Below are 21549 nucleotides of genomic sequence, written 5' to 3' on the forward strand. Positions count from 1 at the left end.
AAAAAAGAAGGATTGGGTTTCTTCTCTTAAAAAAAAAATGAAAACCACAATAACGCTCAAAAGAAAAAAAAAAGATCGGGGAGAAGGAAAAGCAGCAAACTCCGTGTGCTCTGAGGAATTCTCTCACCCTGGCTACAAGAAAAAAGCTGCGCTGGGAGCGGGATGTTGGCACCCGGCCCGCGGCAGCCCGAGCTCTGCCGCCGCTGTGCTCGGCCCGGCTCGCTGCCACCGGCGCCATCGGCCACGGGCGGGCGGCTCGGCCGCGCCGTGCGCCCGGGGGAGCGCGTTAGCCCTTGAAGACGACGGCTCAGGACTTTGGACCCATTTTCCCAGCCCGTGGCGGGAGGGCGATGGCCGGCAGCAAGGAGCCACAGAGACAAAGCGATGCCGAAATCCCTCCCGGAAAGGGAACGAGCTGCAAGAGGCAAGCGCGGGCTCGACGGTCATGTAAACAAGTCTCTTTTTCCAGTTCTCCTCTGTAGAATACTGAAAAGGGTCTCCAAGAAGGACCTTTTTATTCAAGTTTCGTGAGCTCTGGTTCCGAACTGAGGTATTCGGTGCAGAAAGGTTAACACTTTCTTTCAAGCCGGAGGATGGGGGGTGAGCGGGGAGGGGTTGGCCGCCGAGCCGGGGGCGAAGGAGCGAAGCCCCTGCAGGAGCAGCAGCACCGGCAGCACCCCGAGGTGCCGACGGGGCGAACCGGGCCCAGACGGGGGGCTTGGCACCGCGCCGGGGCGAGGGGCAGCTCCTCCGTGAGCCACAAAGAACAAAAACGCAACCAAAAACGCGCTCGTCACCCCCGGGCCGAGACCGGCGCTTCGTATTTGGTTCGGAGGGTTTGGCTTTGGTACAAGCAAGCCGCGGTGCGACGCCGGCCCCGAGGCCCGCCAACGTAACCGCGCCTGAACGCCCTGCCCGGATCCGCCTCCGTGCCACAACAGCCGGGGACGGACGGAGCAACGCGCCGGGCCGGTGACCGAAACGCTTCTCCTCGCGCCGCACGCGGCTCAGCGCGTCCCTGGGCCGGGCGGCCGACGGACCGAGAGGCACCCGACGGACAGAGGAGGCTGGAGCCTCCCCCCCCTCGAGCCTCCTCCCCGCTCCCCTCCTGCCCGGAGGAGGCTTTGTGCCCTGTCGGCCCGGTCTCGATCTCTGCACCCCGGTCTTTGGCTTCGAACGGACTCGTGGTGTGGAGAAAGAGAATTGGTTTTGCACGTGGAACTGTTACAGTAATTCGGAAGGAAAAAAATATATATATATGAAAAAAAAAATAATCCAGAACAGTGCAACATTCTCAAATGCTTTGAACCTGCATTATAAATATGATTTCTAAATTAAAAAAGAAAACCCAAACAAAAAACAATGATCCCACATACACGCACGCTAGTAAAACCTGCCAGGACGCTGCATTAGAAAAATAAACACAGACTCACTTAGGGTTGTGAATAAGGACTTCGAAGTGCATTTTTTTTCCTTATTTAAAGGAACTAAAGGAACTAGAACTTTCGGATTTTTTTTAGTGATTTTTGTTGTTTTTTTTTTAAAGGTAAATGCTCATTTTTTAAAGGTAAATGCTCATTTTTTAAAGGTAAATGCTCATTTTTAAAGGTAAATGCTCATTTTTAAAGGTAAATGCTCATTTTTTAAAGGTAAATGCTTATTTCTTTATAAATAACTCTTTTTTTAAAAAAAAAGCAACACTGACTTTCGCATGGAAACAGCCATGCAGTAGAACCATAGAACAGAACATCTTGAGTTGGAAGGGACCCCTAAGGATGATCCAACTCCAACACAGAGAACGAAAATCCAAAAAAGAATCTTTTCTTAGGATCCAACATTTTGCCAAGGAAAAAAAAAAAAGAAAAAAAAAAAGAACAAAAAACCAACAGAATCCCTAAAGTGCCTGGTGGAGGGAGGGAGGTTCCAGCAGCGCATCCGCGGTGAGCAGCCCGCGGGGTTGGGCAGCAGCACCCGTTTTTGCATAAAAATGACAGCTGCCAAAAGGATATTTTAGTGTCCCAGGTACAGTAGATCTTGATTCAAGTGTTTGTATTGGAATCGAAGGATGAGCGTGAGAAAAGTGACTCAGAGCGAGGAGCAGTTACAGTGGCACTTGGCCAGGAGCTAACGCCCACCCCAGCGGCTGCGAGGCCGTCCAGTTCCCAAATCCCCCCCCCAGACCCCACCAAGAGTTCAGGCTTCCCCCTCCCGGCCGGCAGCGGCGCAGGGACACTGCCCCCCCTCGAGGGCAGGGGATTGGGAAGATTTTCATTCACCCCAAAAGCCGGGAGCCAAATCCCCTTCCCAGGCCACTGGATGGTCCCAACTGGCTGCTTTTTTTTTTAATTTTGTGTTTTTTTTCCCTCATTTCGGTTCTCTCTGGCCACGGACCCAGCAGCAGCCCGGGGGCAGCCACGCAGGGATGGGAGCATGCGTCTGGAGGGGGGGGGGGGGACACTCACGGAGCAGTGCCGCCAACCGCTCGTCACGCCAATTAGCAGCTTCGGCACCGCACCGGCACTCCGGCAAGAAGAGGAAGAAGCACTGAACTCTTGGTCTACCCGGCCACGCTAGAAGGCCTGCCCAGTCTTGTTCTCCTTTAAAGTGCCCTATATTTATAGAATTTCTAAATAAATATAATAAGATATTAGGTCACCCATAGGTTAAGCTACTCCGAGTAACAGCCGTCCAAGCCGATGGCATTGTGCCGGTCCTTGCCGTAGGGGCAGGTGCTGCCGTTGGGCAGGGCCCCGCAGGCCGCGGTTTTGGCTGCAATGCCGCAGTTCTTGAGGAGGTTGAAGCTGAAAGAGCTGATGGCGTCTTTAGGTGGGAAAGGCTTCATGGTGGAGAGGATAAGTGCCAGGCAGTCGGCTACGTCCTTGTTGGGAGCGCATGCCAAGGCTGGGGTATGACCTAGGACAGAGCCAGCGGTGAAGGCGGCGCCGGCGCGAGCCAGGGCTGCTCCCCCCAGGACCCCCAGCCCACGGCCCTGCTCCTGCCCTGGGTGCGGATGGCCCCACGCTGCTGGGGCCTCCGACAGCTCTATCAGGCCGTGCCGATTTCCAGACAAGTCTGGACCCTGAATTGGATTGCATTGATTGGGGTGGTTTTTATCCCCTGCACGGAGGGGCCGCAGCTTCCGTCTGTCTGCAGCTGCTTCTGGGCACCGGCAATCCTCGCAATTTCAGCGGCCGCTTTGAAGCGTGCCAGGATCAGCAGGAGACAAATTAACAAAGCCTCAGAAGCCCTGGCAGCAGGGCAGACGTAATGATACTGCTCACAACTTAAAGCCATTCCAGCAGAGCAAAAACTCTGCTGGGAGAAAAAGCTTCTGGCTGCAACAACCAGCTTCTGCCAACTCGTGAGTCAACAGCTTATCAGCGGCTCGGCCAGGGCTGGTTTTGTGCCTGCCCACACCTGACGGGTGAGACCAACAGCAACCAGATTGCACGGGGGTAAAAGATGCATCTGAAACCCCTGTGGGACCTGGAAATACCTTTACTGGGGATGATGGCATGCTAGCATCCTCACCCAGGCTGGGAACGTGGAGCTCAGCCACAGAAGGGATGGGAAATCCTCCCTGTGCCGGCCGAGCGCCTCGCCTGGCAGCCCCCGCGCCCCGAGACACCCCGCAGGACCCGGCCGCCCGCAGGGAGCACACACCTTCTTCATCCACAGCCAGCACGGTGGCACCTCTGCTGAGCAGGGCCTGGACGACGGCGGCCAGCCCGTTCCGCGCTGCGATGTGGAGCGGCCTGGGAGAGGGGAGGCAGCGGTCAGGGCGCGGAGCAGGGGCAGCGAGGCAGCAGCCGGGCTCTGGCTCCGCACGAGCGGCCAGACCGGTGGCAGGGCCGCCCGCGGCGCCACACAGCGCGGACCTGAAGGGCAGGCACTCCAGGCACGAGCGCCCTCGGCTCTCAGCTCACGCACCAAGCAATAACACACCTCTTTCCACCGTCCCCTCTCCTCCTTCTCCATGCCTCACCCACCAGCAAAGCCCTGTTTTTCCCCCCAGCGGTGCCAGCTGTCCCAATACTCACATCTGCAGAGCACTGTTACTTGCATTGATAAGGCCAAGGTCTTGGGTTTCCCCCAGGATCAACAAGGCACACTTTTCATGACCCTGGAAAGGAGAGCAAACTGTTCATAGCGCACCTTCAGGAAGGCAGGGGTTGCAGATGGGACTTGGGTGCTGTCTGAGCAGAAGGCGACTCCCTGGGATTCAGAATCGTTCCCTGAACATGTCCTTCTGGAACAGTTTACCATTTCTGAGGGCCTGAAAAGAGAGCGGCTGTCCCCTCCACCTCCTCCTTTTTCACACTGGGCACCCTGATCACAATCCTCCTGCTTCCCCCGTGGACGACACCGAGCACAGAGAAGGGTCCGCAGAGAAAGTACAGACCAGTGCTACGGACTAAGCTGCTTATAACTGGATCAGGAGCATCGGTACAGGCCAAGACGGGCAGGCAGAGCGAGCCCAAGACCCTTGCCTCCACGCCAGCGGGGCAGGAGGCTCCCCCCATCGTGGTTTCAAAGCTGCGGGTGATGGTGACGACAACCACGGCTGTAAGCAGACAGCTCCCTACCTTGCTGCAGGCCAGGTGAAGAGCTGTGTTCTTGTTGACATCCAGCACAGTTATATTTGCTTTTGCTTGATACAGCAGGAACTCTGAAACGAGGAGGGACAGCTGCCATGGAGAAGGTGGAGCAGAGACCACATGGGGGGCAGCACCCACGTGCTAAGGGGTAGGAGAGGCACAGCCCAGCTCCCAAAGGAGCTGTCACTGTCCCAGTGACAGAAGAGGCACAGGGGGGCTCACACCACACCCTGGGGAAAGCTGCTGCTCCGTCGGGGTGGCTGGCAGCCCTAGGAACAGCCCAAAGCACCACGTTCCCCATGCAGTAAATCCTCCCCTCTCCCCAGAGAGGTGCCAGGCCCCGACGCAGGACACGGACTGGGGTGCTGTGGAAGCACGCCTCCAAGTGCCCGGGGACCTCCAGCCACGTACCGACTGCTGCGGTGTGCCCGTTCTCTGAAGCCATCATGAGGGGAGTCCTCCCCAGCTTGTCAGTCGTGTCCACCTCGGCTTGGTGGCGCAGAAGCAGCTGTAAACCATGGATGTTGTCTGCAAAGGCAGCAGCGTGAAGGGGTGTCCTGGGAAGACAAGAGAGCGCGTAAAGAAGAGGGCACGGCACCCACCCCAGCCACACCACCCAGGCCTACAGACACCAGAGTCCTCCTGTGCCACGGGAAGAGCAGGAACAGTAGGAATTGCTTTCCTCCTCTGGCCGTGGCCATTCCCTCCCACAGCCGCCCCACGGGGGCTCACACCGCAGGCAGACCCCGAGGCAGGTCGGGAAGCGCGGGAGCCGCCCCCCTGGCTGGCCACGCGCGTGGTGGGAACCCCGAGGAGAGCTGCAGGAGGCACAGCCAGCAGCACTGGGGAGAGGGGCAAGAGAGGAACGAGTCTGTGCTCACCTTCCTTTGGCATCTCTGCTATTAACAATCTTGGCACCTAATGCTTCCACCAGCATTTCAGCAGTGCCGTCCTGGTTGTTAATTCTGCAGTGGGGATGAGAAGGGAAGTTAGAAAGGGGCTGAGCAGCATCAGCGTGTCTGCAGTGGGAGCGAGCGGCGAGCTCCTGCGGCACTAGTGCAAAGAGGAGCCAGTCTGGAGCTGCCTGGGTAAAACACCCTTCATCCTCCTCGGTGCTGGTTCAGGAAATGCAGCACCGTGTCGGAGCAGCCTCGCCCGTCCCTCTGCTGGCAGCCTCCCGCCCTTGGCAGCTCCCTGCAGCTGAAAACTTGCTGGCATAGGAGTCTGGTACTCGACAGCCCCGGCCGTGCCTCACGCAGACAACGAGACGGCTGCTTTACAGCTCCCGGGAGCCCTCCAGCAGTGCAGCGACCACCTCCCTGCCACGGGGGAGCTGGGACAAGCAGGTCGTGTAACCCAGAGCTGCTGCTGCTGCCCAGAGAAGAGCCCCTGGTAGGCAGGACAGGGCTTGGAGCTCCTCCTCCTGCAGGCTGCTGCCCGCTCGGACCCCGTAACTCCTTTCCCACGTCATCTGGGTGAGAAGAACCCAGAGCAGGTCCCCGGCGCCACTTACACTGCACAGTGCAATGGAGTAAAGGGATTTCCTTCTAGGTACGCAAATGGATTGTGTTCAAGTAACAATTCAAGACAATCTTCATGCCCTGTGAGAAGAGAGGGACGTAAATACATCAGTGTCCAGCCTGTGATGGAACAAGAAGGCACTGAAGGCCCCTCCAGCTCTCCCCACGACCAGAGGGAGGCCCCCCAGGTACCATAAAACTGCCCAAACGCGGTAACTGAACAGGGAGCTGAGAGCACCCCGCTCCCTTCCACTGTGCACTGCCCCTGCCCAAGCAGAACGCAGAGCAGAGAGCAGCCAACGCAGCGAATCCTGCAGCAGGGAGCACAGGAGCTCGGGACCAGAGTGCCCAAGCCCGCCTCTGCTCCAGCACAGGCAGCAGTTCTGTTTCCTCTCTGGCAGCAAAGCTGCTGCACCTCGGGAGGTTTCTGACCCCATGCCTTCTCCTGAAGCCACACTGCTGGCTTCCCCTTGAAGCGCTGAGACATCCTTTCCTGCTGCTGCATCGGTCCCCGCAGGGCGAGGGCCGAGTAATCCTATAAATCTGTCGGTCCTGGAGGAAGCAGCATCAGCTATTCTGTAATGGCTGTTTTCGTGCTTAATTCCTTTAAGGAGCTTGGCAGAGGGAGCAAAACGCCCCACGCCCCTCCCTTGTCTGTGCTGTCCGAATTCACCAGGCTGAATTCGGCGCTGGGCTGACGGCTCCCAGAGCAGCAGGGGACAGAGGGACACCCTGGCCCTTCCTGGCAGTCGTTACCTGACACAAAGGCCGAGCCACCATCGACTTACCAGCTTGGCAGCGTCCCTGGATTGCTCAGGGCACAGCCGCCACGGAGAGAGAACAACCCCCACGCGCTGCCCCAACCACACCCACAGAAGATGGTTTTACTGCATCCTTCTTTACAGCGCGTGTCCCAGAACACCACTAGAGCATTTTGGTAGAGCTCCCTCCTCCCCGTCAGCAGCCAAAGCGGAGCAGAGGTGGGAAGGGGCCCAGCCCGGGTCCTTACCGCTGTACGAAGCCCAGTGCATCGGTGAGTAACCGCTATAGTCCACCACAGAGTCCAGAGGGTCAGTAGAGAGGGCTGCCTGCAGCAGGGTCCGCAGGATTTCCAAGTGTCCGCATGCCGAAGCAAAGTGGATCGGGGTCCGGCCTTTGAAATCCCGACACAGAACGAAGGCATCGTGGTCCAGCAGGGCAGCCAGGCAGTCCTCACAGCCCGTCACAGCCTGTGGCCAGGAGAGAGGAGCAGGAGGTCACACCTCCTCCTCCAGCCAGCTAACGACAGAACTAGCCCCTTCTTCCACAGCTTCCTCCTCAACTACTGCACTTCAGGAAGGGAAAAGGGGCTCTTTCACCCAGGGCTCTCATGGCAACAGAAACCACCTGCTTGTCCTCCAAGCCGACCCCACGCAGGAGGCCCCCAAGCAGAAGCTGGGGGGCTCCGGGCACCCCCAGGCGCAGAGATGTACTCACCCCTCGATGCAGCGCGGTCCTTCCCCTCTTGTCCGCTGCGTCAGCTGTGGAGCCCTTCTCCAGCAGGAGGTGGACACAGTCAACGTGGCCGTTCATGATCGCCAGCATCAGCGGGGTTCTGCGAGGGGGAGAGGCAGCAGTGGGGAGAGTGGGCTTGGCTCCAGCGCCGCCCTCTTCCTGCCCCCACCACCCCACAACACGTCCCCGGAGAAACCCCGGCCGCACTCACTGGCCGTGGATGTCCATGACGTCGGTGATGTCTGCCCGCTCCCCGCTGTCTATCAGGAGGTGCAGGGAATCGGTGTTCCCGTTGGCAGCTGGGGAAGACAGGCGAGGAGAGGAGTCACACACACACACACACACACGTACGGCTGGGTTCCCTCTTTCCAGCCGCCGCCGCAAGCCAAAGGAACGGGCTCGTGCTCAGCAGCCAAGCACACGTGGCTGAGCGAGCTCGTTATGGGGTTGCTAAGCTACAGCACTGATCAGCACGTGCATCGGCTGAGCTGGAAACACGTGCGTGCGGAAGCCGCCGGTGTCCTCCCTGCCACCCGCTGCTGGGCTGCTTGGACCCTTGTCTGCTGCCGGCGCATCGCAGCTCCGGCCCCGAGCATTGCCCTCAGCCTCATCCCCGCACAGCAGCTGGGTGAAGGCGGCACCCCCGGCACTGCCGGGCTCTGGCCACGCTCCCTCACCACCCCCGGCCCCGTCTGCCCTCCGTCACCTGCGGCGTGCAGAGGGGTCCACTTCCTCTTCCTCTCCTTCACCAGGGCGGAGGCGCCGTGGCTGGTGAGCACCTCCACGCACTCCGTGGAGCCTCTCTCCGTGGCGAGGTACAGCGCCGTCCGCCCCTTGTGGTCCCGCACGTCGAGGTTCACGAGGGTTTCGGCAAGTGTCTTTAGGGCTTCACAGTGACCATTATAGGCCTGAGGACAAAGCAGGCGACGTCAAAGCAGGGCCCCAGAGAGGCTGCGGCCAGGAGCACCCACCCCTGGGATGAGATCCTGATCTCCAGGTCCCCGCAGCCCATGCCCCCTGCTTGCACTCCCACCCCACCCAAAGTCCTTTCCCAGACACAGACGAGGGAGGTGGCTCCAAACGGCAGCAACCAGGAAGTCCTGGAAAGAGCAAGGAGTTTAAAATACAAACCAAGGGGATTTGGACCGCTGGCCTGTGGGGAAAGCCAGGCTGCTGCCTCCTTTCCTCCTTCACCCCATGCAGCTCTGACAGATGCCCAGGCCCAGCCCGCACTGCCAGGGAGCGGGCACCTCTCCAGGACACTGCGTGAACCCCAGCCCAGAGCCAAGAGCCCTCTGTAACCCTGCGGCCAGGCCAGCTGTACTTACAGCTAAGTGCAAAGGGCTGACTGGAATGGTGCTTTCCACATCCTCCAGGCAGTTAAAAGACATTTCCAGAAGCTGCAACGGCAAAACCCGCAAGTCACAGGTGATCCCTGCAAACACCCCATCTCGGAGGCCTTCACGTGCACCCTGTCCACCAGCAGGCTGCAGAGGCATTAAGGAGCAGCTCGCCTGCCCCAGAATGATCGGAATTTCAGGTCAGCACCTGCCTTAGCCTGGCTTTGGGCCCTGTACAGCCACGTCCCTGCTGCCCAGCGGCCTCTCCACTACTCGTATGATTTCCTATATCCGCATGGCTGTGAACTCAGAGTTACAAGGCTTTTTCTGTACTGCAAGAGCTCTTCCTTGGCACAGGTCCCCAGGTTTTTTAAAAGCCCAACCTCGCTGTGTTGCCAGGGTTTTAAACAAGACATCCACACGTCCCCCTTGCCAGGTAACAAGGCTCCTTTCTCTCAGGCCAGGGTCTCTCCTCTGTGCTATTCCCAGCACAAAGGCTCCCCACGAGTCGCCGAGGTTTTTCATTAAACCCATTTCCTTTCTTCCTGGACAAACACTGACACTGCTCTGCCTGCATCACACACTGCAGGCACTGTCGTACACTGCAGGGCTGGGTGAGTCTTTTCTGAGGGACTTTCCCCCAGCTCCTGCCAGCCCAGAGGGTTTCCTCCCGTACTCACCAGCTCAAGGTTCTGCCTGTTGCCGTACGCAGCTGCATAGTGGACAGCAGTATATCCCTGCTTGTCCCGGAGGGATGGGTCAGCACCATTATCCAGCAAGAACTCTAAACAACTGCAACGAGAAAGAGAATGGGAGATCAAGAAAATGGGGAGAGCAGAGAGGGAGAGCTGTGCAGCCCCCCCCCCTCCTCCCCAGCAGATGCTGTACGAATCTCTTCTTCAAGGCACGGAGCACGCGCAGACCCCCCGGGGGACCTGGCAGCAGGACCAGAGGAGTTATGGCCAGGTTTGCTCAAGAAATCAGCGGATGCTTCCTCCAACGCATCGCTGCTCAGCTCTCAGCAGGCAGAAGTGAGGTGTTTCTAGCGGCCGCATGCAGGGCCCGGGGACAGGGGAAACGACAAACAACGGCCAGACGGGGCTGGCGCCGACTCACAAGAACGCCTCCTTCAGCCTGGACTCCTTCAGCGGCTCCTCGTCAGTGTCATGGCTGTTTCCTGAATGAGTCTCTGCTCTGGAAGGTCAGGGGCCTGCATCAGTTTGCTGACCATCCCCTCCTACTCGCCCTCCTTTCCACAAGCCGCTGCGGGGAGGCGGCCAGGGCGCAGCAGAACATCCCCTCCCGCCTCGCATCCAGCCCGGCGCCGAGACGCACTCACCTCCTGTACGTGTCCGAAGCAGCAGCATAGTGTAAGGGGGTACAGCCTTTACAGTCAGCCTCGTTAATACTGGCTCCCGCAGTGACCAGCGTCACCGTACACTGGTAGCTGCCGTTGGCAGCTGCGTAGTGCAGTGGAGTCCTGCGAAGGGGAAAGGAGAACGGGGCTTAGCAGCACTGCTTGGCACGGGGGGAGAAACCCGACGGGCACCACGGCAGGAGCTGGGGAACCAGCCGCCCCCAGCTGCACCCCCCGCTGGCTCGAGGCTTCGGGTCGGCTGCTCCTTTGGAACAGCCAGAGCCCTTGGGGCGAGAGGGGAGTTCAGGAAGCAGCGTACGCAGGGGACTGAACCCAAAAAGCTCCCTGGAGGTGGTGGTGTGCCTCCTGCTAACAAGCCCAATCAACCAGCCTGCCCAGAGTCGGAGCTGGCATCCTGACCCCTAAAGCCCAGCTTCCCCACACCTTGCTGTAAGGCTTTAAACACCAAACGCAGCAAAGGTCTTGGGAAGGTCCCAGCCCAAAGCCAGCCGTTTCTGAGGCTGGAGAAATCACCTTGGCAAGGCTCCCAGCACGCTCACCTTCCAAATTTATCTCTCCTCCTCAAGTCAGCACCGCTGCTCAACAGCAAATTAAGACATTCAACGTTCCTGCAGGAGTTAGGGAGGTGAGTTAGACACAGATGAGAAGGGAGCGCAGCAGAACACAGACTCCTCCTAGTTGCAGACAAGACAGCTACACTTCTCAGGCACGCAGCCTAGATGTGCCAAAGCTCAATTCAGTCTGTCATCTCCCGGCAGCATAAGAGCCACAGCCGTGGCTGGATGCTGCTCGTACAAAGCTCTTCCCTGCTCTCTAGTGAAATAACCCTTCCACGCTTCCTGCCTCGCCAGCGCTACCCTGCGCCGCACGGAGCTCTCCGACAAGCAGGCAATTACAGGGAGACATTTGCCGTGGCGTTAGCGCAGCTGACGCATTGGGTTTTATGCTACAAAAAAATAAATAAATATCTAGGATTTCTGGCTTCTGCGTCACTGCTTTGTTCCTGCTGCTAAGGCTGGGTAAGAGCGCTGCGCTGCGAAGGCCGGGTCTGTCACCAGCACCGCGCAGACGAGCAGAAGCGAGGTCCTTGGCGGGACGCTGCCCCTCTGCCGTACCGCTGCGGCAGTGCGCCGCGTGAAATCAAACTCCCTGGCACACGACGCGAGGCATTTGCACAGCCAGCTAAATCCCAGCTGCTTTTCAGGCGGCAGCTTGTGACCCCTCCACAAACAGCCAGCCGAGGAAGCTTTTCAGCCCTGTCTTAAAGAAGGGTAAACAGCCACAGAGGGGAGTGGGTGGGACGAGTCACAGCAGCACAACAGGGCCAAACGGTTTCCCTCTCCATTCCTGGCTACGAACCCGCCTCTCCGCTGCCTCCCAGATCCGCACACGGCACCCAGGGGTCTGCCAGCCCTGGCCGAGCACCGCACTGGGCTGCCCGTGCCACGCTCTGCAGCGCACGGGCAGAGAGGAGGGCCGGGGCTGGGGGCAGGCAGCGACGCCCCTGCCCCAACACGGGACCCGAGCCCTGGGCACGGCTCACCCTCCAGAAGCAGCAGCGTGGAGGCAAGTCCTCCCAAGGTTGTCAGGTGTGTTGATATCGAAGCCTGCGGACAGCACGTGCTCATTGCTCAGCGAGGAGACGATACTGTACAACTGACCTGCGGGGCCGGAGGGGCAGGGGGTCAGGGGGCCCTGGAGGCTCTCCCCAGTGCCCCCGCCAGCAGGGGGGCAGCCGAGCCACTCACCTGAGGAAAGTAGCTTACGACAACAGTCTGAAAATCCAAAGAGAACAGCTAAGTGCAGAGGGAACATGTCGTGGATCCCACGCCTGCCAGGGGACGAGACGGGGTCAGCGTGGATCGTTTCCGCATCCTCCAGCCCGGGGTGGGGGGAGAGGGTGGAACTGTTTTCTTACCTTGCAGTGTCAGCACCATTCGTCATCAAAGTACTAATTAGCAGCTCGTGGCCATATCTAGCAGCAACGTGGAGGGGGGTATTGCCGTATTTGTCAGCACAGTCAATCTCACTGCCTGGGAAGGGAAAGCCAAACGCTGGTGAGTGGATTCTGAGTTCCAGTCCCAGGCAGCGACCCGGCCCCGAGGGGGCTCGAGCTGCAGCAGGGAGGGACAGACAAGCAGCCCAGGCTGCTCCGATGGTCGTGTCCCATCCCAGGGACGCAGCTGGAAACTCGAGGCCATTCTGCACTGTGCAGAACTGCCAACTGCTGTCTGCGCTGGGAACCCACGTGTATCCTGCCAGCACGGGCATTAGATCTCCCCCCGTCCCCAAGGAGAGGATGTGGTAGCCCCCCCCCGGGTCCCTGGCTGAACCCCTGGGGTGCCTGCCAAGTCCGCAGCCCTCTCACAGGAATATTGTCTTTCAGGCTGGACGCAGAGCAGGCACGTTCTTCAGCCCCAGCAGCTCTGACCTGGCTGGAATTTCAGGGCCCTGGTTTGCACTGCGCTGCCCTTGGGAGCTCCTGTGCCCTCCGCCACCTTCACCCAGCACAGGGCCCTCAGCAGCAGCCCCAAGAGCACAGAAGTGAATTGGAGGGGGGATTACAGAGCTCTGAGACCCTCTGAGCAAACACCCAGGTGGAGGCAGGTGCTGAGCAGCACAGGATAAGGAGGGGGCAGCCCAAGGCTGAAGAAGCAGCCACTCACCATTCTGAATGAGGATCTGCGAACGCGTGAACCGCCCGTGGATGGCAGCCATGTGCAAGGGGCTCTTCCCTTCCTTACTCTGCAGGGAGCAGAAGGGAGGATGCATCAGGCTCCTGCCGCCGCCCCGAGCTCGCCCCTGGGGCAGCAGGTCCCCGCGCCCCCAGCCCAGGGGGTTCAGCCCCTCAGCACCGGACCTGAAAGTTGACGTCGGCCCCGTTGTTCACGAGGAGCTCCAGGCACAGGGCCCCGTTGGTGGAGACGGCAGCAAAGTGCAGAGGGGTGAAGCCCTTCTCGTTAGGCTGATTGACGTTGGCGCCGTAATTGACCAGTTCGTTGGCCACGGCATCTTGGCCCATGTAACAGGCGATGTGAAGTGCAGTGTTACCGAAGGAGTTCGGTTCGTCGATCTGCGGGAGCAGCAAACCCAGAGGGTTTGGGGATTCAGGAGGGGAAAAAAAAGGCAGCCAAGAAGCCGCCCGCGCTCCCAAAGCCCCCAGCACCCTCTCCCATCTCTGGGCCAGCCTGACCCCGAGCCCCCCGCATGCGAGCCCTCACCTCCACGCCCAGCCTCAGCAGGTGACGCACGACCTCGATCTGGCCGCTGGCTGCCGCCGTGTGCAGCAGGGTGTAGCCCTTCTTGTCCTTACACATCACGTCGGCTCCCCGGGCCACCAGCAGCTTCAGAACTTCCAAATGCCCTGTTTGAGGGATGGGGGTGAGACCAGGGTCCCCGGGATGCGGGCACTGCGGTGCGGGGAGCACCGCCAGCCTCAGAGGCGAAGCCACAGACAAGGGAGAAGAAACCAGAGCGATGCCCGCAGGGAAAACCTACCCAGAAAAGCTGCCCAGTGGATGGGCTGGCGATCCTTCTTGTCGCAAGTACTCAGGCTGGCCCCTTTGTTTAACAGCAGGTTCACCATCTGGATGAGGAAAGGCGGTGAGAGGGCTGGCCGCGGCGAAGGCCGGACCCAGGAGGGGGCCCCGGGGCCTGAGCCCTCATCACCAACCTCGAGGTGGCCGCTGTGCACGGCATGGTGCAGCGCCGTGCGGCCCGTGCGGTCCGCGACGTTGACAGTGCTCAGCAGGGGGATGATGGCCTCCACGCACTTGGTGGCCCGGTTGGCAGCGGCGACGTGCAGAGGCGTTTGCCAATACTTGTCGCGGGCATTGACGTCTGCCGAGTGCTTCAGGAGGAGGTGAAGTGCTTTCTGGCAGGACGAGAGGAAAGCAGAGCTCTCAGCCAGCCCGCTGGGACCTGCAGGAGCCCCCGGCAAGGCGATGGGGAGCTGCAGCTCGGCCCATCTCCTGCTTCCAGCACACACCGAGCTGCCCGGGTCCACAACAGCCCTGAGAGCCAGCCCTGAAGCTGCTCTGCACGCTCACAAGCGAGGCTTCTCCCCAGAGGGAAGGACGGGGTTGCTTTTGTGTCCCCAGTGCCACTGGGGAGCCCGTGTACGGCTGTGGCTCAGCACGTTATCACAGAGCAAGGGCGAGAGAGGAAGAGTGGAAAGAGTCTGGGAACAAGCAGGGAGAAGGGAAAAAGAGCACAGCTCAAACACCTCCCTGCGTGAAGCCCCCAGCCCTCACCCGGGCTGCCGCGGCCCCTTCTGGCTGCTCCCAGTGCTCCTTCCAGGCTGGAGATCAGCAGGAGGGACTCACACGAACCAGACTCGTCCCGCCCCAGCACAGCAGCGAAACGTGGCTGCACAGGGGTAGTGGCACAGGAGAAAGAAGTCTGATTTAACCGTAAATGAGTGCTTATCCATGAGTCCGGAGACGTAACACACCCAGGGGGACAGCACCGTAACCCATTGGCCTGTATTTGGTAATTATTTTCCCCCTTTTGCTGGCAGAGGCTGCTTGCCATAGCCCCCTTTTCCTCCCGAGGGGTCGCAGGCTGCCCACTTCCAGCGACCCCGGCTCCTGGCTCAGCTCTTCCCCAGGGGCAAACTGCTCCCTGCCTGCCTGGGCGCAGCACGCCGAAGCTGCCGGGCAGCGCGCACAGCCAGCACTCCCAGGGCTGCGAGGAGAAGCCCTGAAGCACACGGACACTCCGGAAAAAGGCTGCCTGGGTTGGAAGCCCCACCAAGCACCCAGGGGAAGAGCAGAGCGAGAGGCGGCTGCGGCACCGCTGAGTTGGGTCCAAGGAGAAAGGAGCGTGCTCGAGCTCACAGGCAGGCACCGCTCCAGCCTGACAGCCGCGGCTTGCTGAGCTCCCGTGCTGCAGCGACCCACAGGAACCGTCCACACACGTTCAGAGCCCGCAGCAAACGCCCTGGGCAGAGGTTTACGCTAACGTATTTCATCTCGTGTCTGCTGCCAATTAAGAGGATTCATGAAAGCAGTCGATGTGTGGTGACTTGCCCTGCTCGTACGATTCAGGGCTCCTGATTGCCTGGCTCCAACGTGACCGCAGAGTTGCTCGCTCCCAGGTAGCTCAAAACAGGACAAAGTTAAGTGGGATGAAGTTAAGCCCACAAAAGCTAAACGGCAGGAAATCGTTCGAACAAGATCTGTTGGGAGCAGCTCCTAAGAGGTGGGGCGAGAGCCCCGACATCCCTCAAAGGAAAGTAGAGCTGGATTAGACAAAGCCCTTGGGAGAGGGGGAAAGGCAGGGAGGAGGACGCTGTGCGGAAAATCCACAGGGCTCCTGAAGGACGGAGGGAAGGGAACCAGGAGGATCCTCTCCAGTTCTCGTTTTCAGCCTCTGAATTCCTGGTTCACCTCTCCACTCTAACGAGAACACCCAGCCCCGCTGAAACCAGGCGAGACGGAAAGGGGAGAAGCACAGCCCCCTCCTGTCAGCGCCCAGCGCCTCCGTGTAAGGAGCCGATGAAGCCAGAGGCACAGCAGAGGGGAACCTACCTCGTTACGAGAAGCCGCAGCGCGGTGTAAGGGGGTGAGCCAGACAGTGTCCTTTGCGTTAACGTTAGCACCTGAGGGAGAACAAAAGAGAGGGTCGGGGACCAGCGGTGACCAAGTGCCTCTGCCCCAGGGCGCCGCAGCCACCCGAGGCTCCTGCCGGGCGCCAGCACCGGTTCTGCTGCAACAAGGGACCCGTGCTGGGCTGTAGGTGAGGACCAGCCCCATGAAGTGCACGAGGAACAAGCTGTGCCCCCCGGGAGACTGCGGCAGTGCGCTGCACAGGATGCAAGGCAGAGGAAAGAGACCGCGTCTCCCGGGCTGCCGCTTCCCACCGAGCCAAACAACCCCGGCAGAGACCCGGCACGCAGCTCTGCTCGTTGCTTTAAAGGGAAGACACTTGAGACACGCTCAAAAAGATCAAGCCAAACCAGAGAATTTCAGGCTGGGAGCTGGGGTCACTGCGGGCTCCGGATCAGGAAGGAAAGCTGACAGATCACTGCCATCCCCGTCCAGATTGGTGCCCAGCACTCAGGTCCAGCGACCCCAGAAGCTCCTGCCGGTGAGAACCCAACGCAGACGCATGCAAAAACCATCACAGGGCATGGAACAGCATCTGCAGGAGGAGCTGAACATGCCCGGTCCTCTTTAATGAGGCCTCAGCAGAGCATTTCCCCAGGTCTCCCCTTGCCAGGGGCAGACAGGACCACGCCAGCCTCGGGGCTTCCCCCACACAAGCGGCTGGGAAGGCCGCAGGGCCTGGAGGTGCTGCAGGACGGCAGACGAGGAGGCTCCTTCACGGCCGCGCAGTGCCCAAGCACAAGGCTGGAGGGAAACGACGGGCAGCTTCACGCCAAGGAACACGGGCAAAAACTCAGCCCAACCCCTGGGTTTTGAGCTGGCCCCTCATCGTGAGCAGTGAAACCCCGCTCTCCCCCGAGCATCCTGCTGCTCCAGCTGCCTCTGGGGCGCACGTCCCTGCTGCAGCCTCCTCCAGCACCTTCCGATGCCGGCCACCTCGCACACGTCCCCCTCCTGGCTGGGTTCCCACCTCTGCTATTTCAGCTCCATGATGCTGCTCTGCCTGAACAAACCTCCGAGGGTTATAGCAACAGTTCCTAATCTTTCCCTGGCTACAACCTCATGGGCTTAACCGAGCACTCGGTTGCTCGGATGGCGACCAAAAACGATTCCTCTGCACCCCGAGGCGCAGAGGGGATCAGAAAGATGCCCTAAAGGTGCCCCAGCACTCGAGACGGGTGCCCCGAGCCCCGGCCCTTACCTGACAGTATGAGGAGCTCGAGGATTGCAACATCTCCTAGGTAGGCAGCAGCATGCAGCGGCGTTCGTCTTTCTTGGTCCTGAACAGGGATACAAGGAACAAGAGGTGCCACCGGCTCTGAGGGCAGGGCAGCTTTCACGGCGCACACCCTCCCCTGCTCCAGCCCGCCCCAACAAACCCTGGGAGCACACGCGGACGCCGTGGGGCATGGAAAACGGGGAAAACTGCTTAAAAGTGGCAGCCTCCTCCAGACCTGCTGCCCTGCAGGACTCCACGGGTCCTCGCTCATGACCGGAGGTGAAAGCCCGGCTGCGCTCCGGCAGCGCGCAGACCCCGTGCCCGCACTTTTATCCTCGGGCCAACAACAAAAAAGCCTCGAGTTACAGACAGCTCCTTCAGCTCGCCACTGAAGGGCAGGAAGGTGCCGAAGCCCCTCTCCGATCCTAGATTGGATTAGCTGAACAAAAAACACCTTTCACTTCTGTTTACTCAGGGCTGGGCCCTGGGTAACCTCTGCCTCGAGGCATTCGCTTCAGGCTTTCCTCGGTGCCACGTCCTAACCCGGGAAGCAAACAAGCAGAAAGCTGCAAGAGCTCAACTCGTTTGGAGCCCCAGATTTTGAGTTGGGAGAAAAAAATAATCGTTGGACATCGAGTTAAGAGCTGTTTGGGACACGGTGGTGGTTTCTTTCTTTCTTTTTTTTAAACAAGTCGTGCTGGCACAGCCAGGCAGGAGGATGTGAAAGCGAAACCCAGCTGGCAGGTCAGCGAACAAGCAACAACATCTCTAAACCTGCGCACAAGAAGGAAATTACGCGTTAACAATCGCGGTTTTATTCCTCCAGCAGCTGCAGAGAGCCCAGCAAAACAATCCCCACACTCTCTCCTCCCAAGAGAGGATGGAGGAGAGCTGCCCGCTCCCTAACCCCATGGAAAAAAATCCTCGCGCTATCTCGTGTGTTAAGCTCAGATGGGATCTCATCGCCGGCCTGGCACGGCGGCAGCGGCGCTGCCCTTACCTCCTCGTGACACCGGCAGGCACCGCGCCGGCCCTGGACCACATCGACAGGGCCACGTGGATCGGGGTGCGCCGAGCCGAGCAGCAAAGCAGGCGGGCACGGGCCAAAGAGCTGGCGACTGCCGCAGCCCGGCCGGGAGCGAGGCGCTGAACCGGGACAGAGCCGGTGAGCCGGGACAGACGGCTCCCACGCGGAGCTCGCGGCACGGCTTTTGGGCTGAGAGCGCGGCGCCTGCCGACCGGCAGCGGTCCAACTGTGTCACCGTGTCACCGACACACGGGGTCCTGGTGCGGCCGGGGCCGGCGGACCCGCCTTGATAGGTTGTGCTCCCTATCTGCGCATCTGCTGCTGGTTGGTGGCGGGAAGCCCGCAAAGCGGGTCGAGGGAACGCACGCGAACGAGGCGGGTGGGAACGTCCTCCTTGCTCCAAGCCCGGCCTTGTTCCGATAAACCACGCTCATCGTCACCGGCCTGGGGCTGCCGCGGGTCGGCGCCAGCCCGGCCACTGGCCAGGACCTGGTGGGACTCGTCCCGGTGGCCACCGCGTGGGGAAACGGCATCGTGAGGGGGCAGCGCCGGGCACAGGGTCCTGCCTCTGCCCCCCCCTCCCCCAGAACGCGCTGTGCCCACGGGAACGAGCGTGGAAACCACCCCCAGCCACCAGGCTCGAGACAAACAACGCCCCCCGACACCCGCGAGGCTTGGTCCGCTTTGCTGCCCGGCTCAAATCCTCCTTTCCCCTCTGGGCGACCTCATTGTGAGGCAGACCCCATCGTGAGGCAGACCTCCTGCGTCCGCACCGAAGGATTTGGGGCTGCTGCCCCAAAGGAGAAAAAGGTGACAGCGTGACAGGGCTGGGCCTCCGTGGAGCCCTCCCACACACCCCGCACCGCTACGCAGCAGCAGGCCTTCGGAAGCTCTCGGGGTCTCCTGGGGAAGTACGGCAGCACCGTTCTTCCACACAACCCTTTTCACAGATGGCAAGATCGAGGCAAGGGGACAGCGCCGCAAAGCGAACGGCAGCCGAGCAAGCAGCCAAATGTGAACTCTTTGCTTCAAAGCCCCGGCTCTGACCATCCTTGCTAAAAGAGCCCACCCCGACAGGGTGCGAGCCCCCCTCGTGCAGCCCGTGCCCTCCCCGCTGGCTGAAGGACCGTATCGCCGGGGGGAAGGACGGGGAGAGGCAGCGGGCTGCAGGAGGGCCGCGAGCACAGACGGCACGGCCGGGCAGCACTCACCAGAACGTTGATATTCTCCTTCTGATTCAGCAGCGACCGCACCTCCTCTACATCGCGGTTGAAGATGGCTTGGACCAGAGGAGGCTGCAAAGAGAAAGACAAGCAGGGGGTGAAGGTGGCAGCACGTGGAGGACGCGGCCGGGCCGGGAGCTGGCCGGGCTCCACTGCACCAGCGAGCGCGTCCGCCTGCCCCAGGGAGGGGCTCGGCGGCCGCGTCCAGCACCCCTCTGGCAGCTGTGGCAGGATGCAGCTCCGACGGGCTCGGCTCGCCTTCTGCACTTCGTCTGAAGCAAACGAGAAGTCGCTACTTCTAAAATGACTCGGGGAAACCGAAGGGGATTTAACGTCGATGGGGAACGCGGAGGGGAGCGAGGCTGCGGCCAGAGCTGGCGCAGCGAGGACGGCACCGGCATCTCCACCGCCGGGAAGCCTGCACGCCTGGTCCCAACACCCCTTGTCTTGCTCCTGCACCACGGAGGTGGCTGAAAACAAAACACGGGCTACGTGAGGAGCGGGATTAAGTCCTTAGCGGCTCAGCCAGCACCAGGGACCGGTTTTCAAGCCAGTAAAGGTAGTTTTCACTACACGGATGGCTGTTGGTTGGGGAAACAGCTCAAGGGGTTGCTAGGAAAGCCTCCCCCCTACCAGAGCCCAAGAAGCGGCACCGATCGCAGAGCCCCAGCGTCCCAACCACAGCCTCCAGCAGCGTGCCCATGGCGCAGCTCTGCGCCCATGCTCCAGAACCCACCACACAGCAGCGCCCGGGCACTGGGACCCCAGTCCCGCTCACAGCCTCAGCCACAGCCAGGGAACCTTTCCTCCAAGCAGGCTGAAGCCTCCTGGTGCCAGCCAGGTCTTCACAGACCACATTCAGGCTTCCCGAGACGCAGCTACACGATGCCTCACGCTCTCCTGCAGAAGACCTCCTATTTATTGCCTCTCTCCTATCTTCTGAGAAACACCTGCAACGCTACGCTGGCTCCAACGGCACAAAGAGCCCAGCAGAGCCAAGCCTGGAGCTCGCCCCATTTGCTGCTGCTCACATCTCCGGGCAGTCACCTGGCAGGCCCTGGCAAAAAGGACAGGCAAAGCTCCAGCCGAACTCACAGCAAGCAGCGCCGCGGGCTGCAGAACCGGCGTCCCGAGCAGCCGGCGCCTCCCGCCGTGTCCCCGGGCACACGGGGTGCTGCCCGAGCCCCGAGCATCGCCCGAGAAGCCAGCAGCCGGTTCTCATTCCACAGCCCTAAGAACGACGTCGTGGTGACGCCCCGAACTCTCCAGGGCAGAGGCCGTGGCCGCTGCAGCCCCACGCGGCGCTTGGCGCCCACCATCGCCGCCCGGACGGACGGACGCCTCCCCGCAGCCCCCAGCCGCCGCTGCCCCTCGCACCGCGCCACGCAGCGAGCGGCCGCCGCTGGCAGCCCGTCTGCAGCCCCAGCGCCCAGCCCGGGGAGCCGCGCTCGTCGCAGCCCGCCGGGGGAACGCCGCCTTCGTTCTCCGCTCGCCCCGGCTGCCCGGCCAGCGTCGCGCCGCCCGCTCGCCGCACCAGCACAGCGGTTAAACACGGGGAACACATCCCGGGTCAGAGGGAACGCGTGAGTCATTCCCCTGGAATGCAGCAGACTCAGCATCACTCGTTAGACATTAAAAAAGAATATATTAAAAAAAAAAAAACGAGGAAAGGTTCGCAGGCGGTAATTATGCCCTGAGCATTTCAGCGGCGCGCGGTTTGCAGCAGCGCTGGCTCTGACACACCCACCCACCATTCACGAGGAGAGCTAAATGTTTGGGTTACCGACAAAAAATACAAAGTTCTATTTCAGTCGCGGTCAGTGCCCGGGCCCCAGCCCTCCGGCACGCACCAGGCGAGGTCCCGACGCCGGCGGATGAACGCCGCCACCGGAGCGAGGGGCAGGCGCCGGGGGCCTCCCCGAGCCCGAACGGAGCCGGTTGGAGGCAAAATCGTGCGGGAGAGGCGGGCTCCGGAGGCCGGGCCCGGGGAAACCGGGGACGAGCCCCGGCTGCGGGGGGCTCGGGGCCCAGCGCCGGTACCGGGCCGGGCCGCGGGCGAGGGCCACGTGCGGGCGCTGAGGGCATCGGGGGGCGACCCCGGTACCGGCGCCGTGCCCCGCGGCCCCGGGCCGGGCTGCTCG

At 60.9% G+C, this 21549-nt stretch overlaps 1 protein-coding gene across 1 annotated transcript; it reads right to left on the reverse strand.

The window, feature by feature from the left end:
* Window positions 1-1619: 1619 nt before the first annotated feature.
* Window positions 1620-19551, reverse strand: ANKRD52 (ankyrin repeat domain 52). Its single transcript, XM_035313202.1, has 27 exons — window positions 19397-19551; window positions 17141-17219; window positions 15862-15932; window positions 14004-14204; window positions 13829-13916; window positions 13552-13694; window positions 13191-13403; window positions 12997-13075; window positions 12249-12363; window positions 12079-12161; window positions 11874-11991; window positions 10870-10938; window positions 10292-10432; window positions 10069-10146; window positions 9633-9744; window positions 8941-9012; window positions 8319-8520; window positions 7824-7911; window positions 7595-7712; window positions 7128-7347; window positions 6112-6199; window positions 5480-5563; window positions 5010-5155; window positions 4587-4669; window positions 4041-4123; window positions 3664-3755; window positions 1620-2913 (listed from the first exon to the last, which is right to left on the reverse strand). Exons 5-27 carry the CDS (start codon window positions 13914-13916, stop codon window positions 2669-2671), a joined length of 2760 nt encoding a protein of 919 aa, XP_035169093.1. The 5' UTR covers window positions 14004-14204; window positions 15862-15932; window positions 17141-17219; window positions 19397-19551; the 3' UTR covers window positions 1620-2668.
* Between the last annotated feature and the right edge of the window lie 1998 nt (window positions 19552-21549).

The sequence above is a fragment of the Oxyura jamaicensis genome (genome assembly GCF_011077185.1).
Source record: "Oxyura jamaicensis isolate SHBP4307 breed ruddy duck chromosome 31 unlocalized genomic scaffold, BPBGC_Ojam_1.0 oxy31_random_OJ73, whole genome shotgun sequence".
NCBI lineage: Eukaryota > Metazoa > Chordata > Aves > Anseriformes > Anatidae > Oxyura > Oxyura jamaicensis.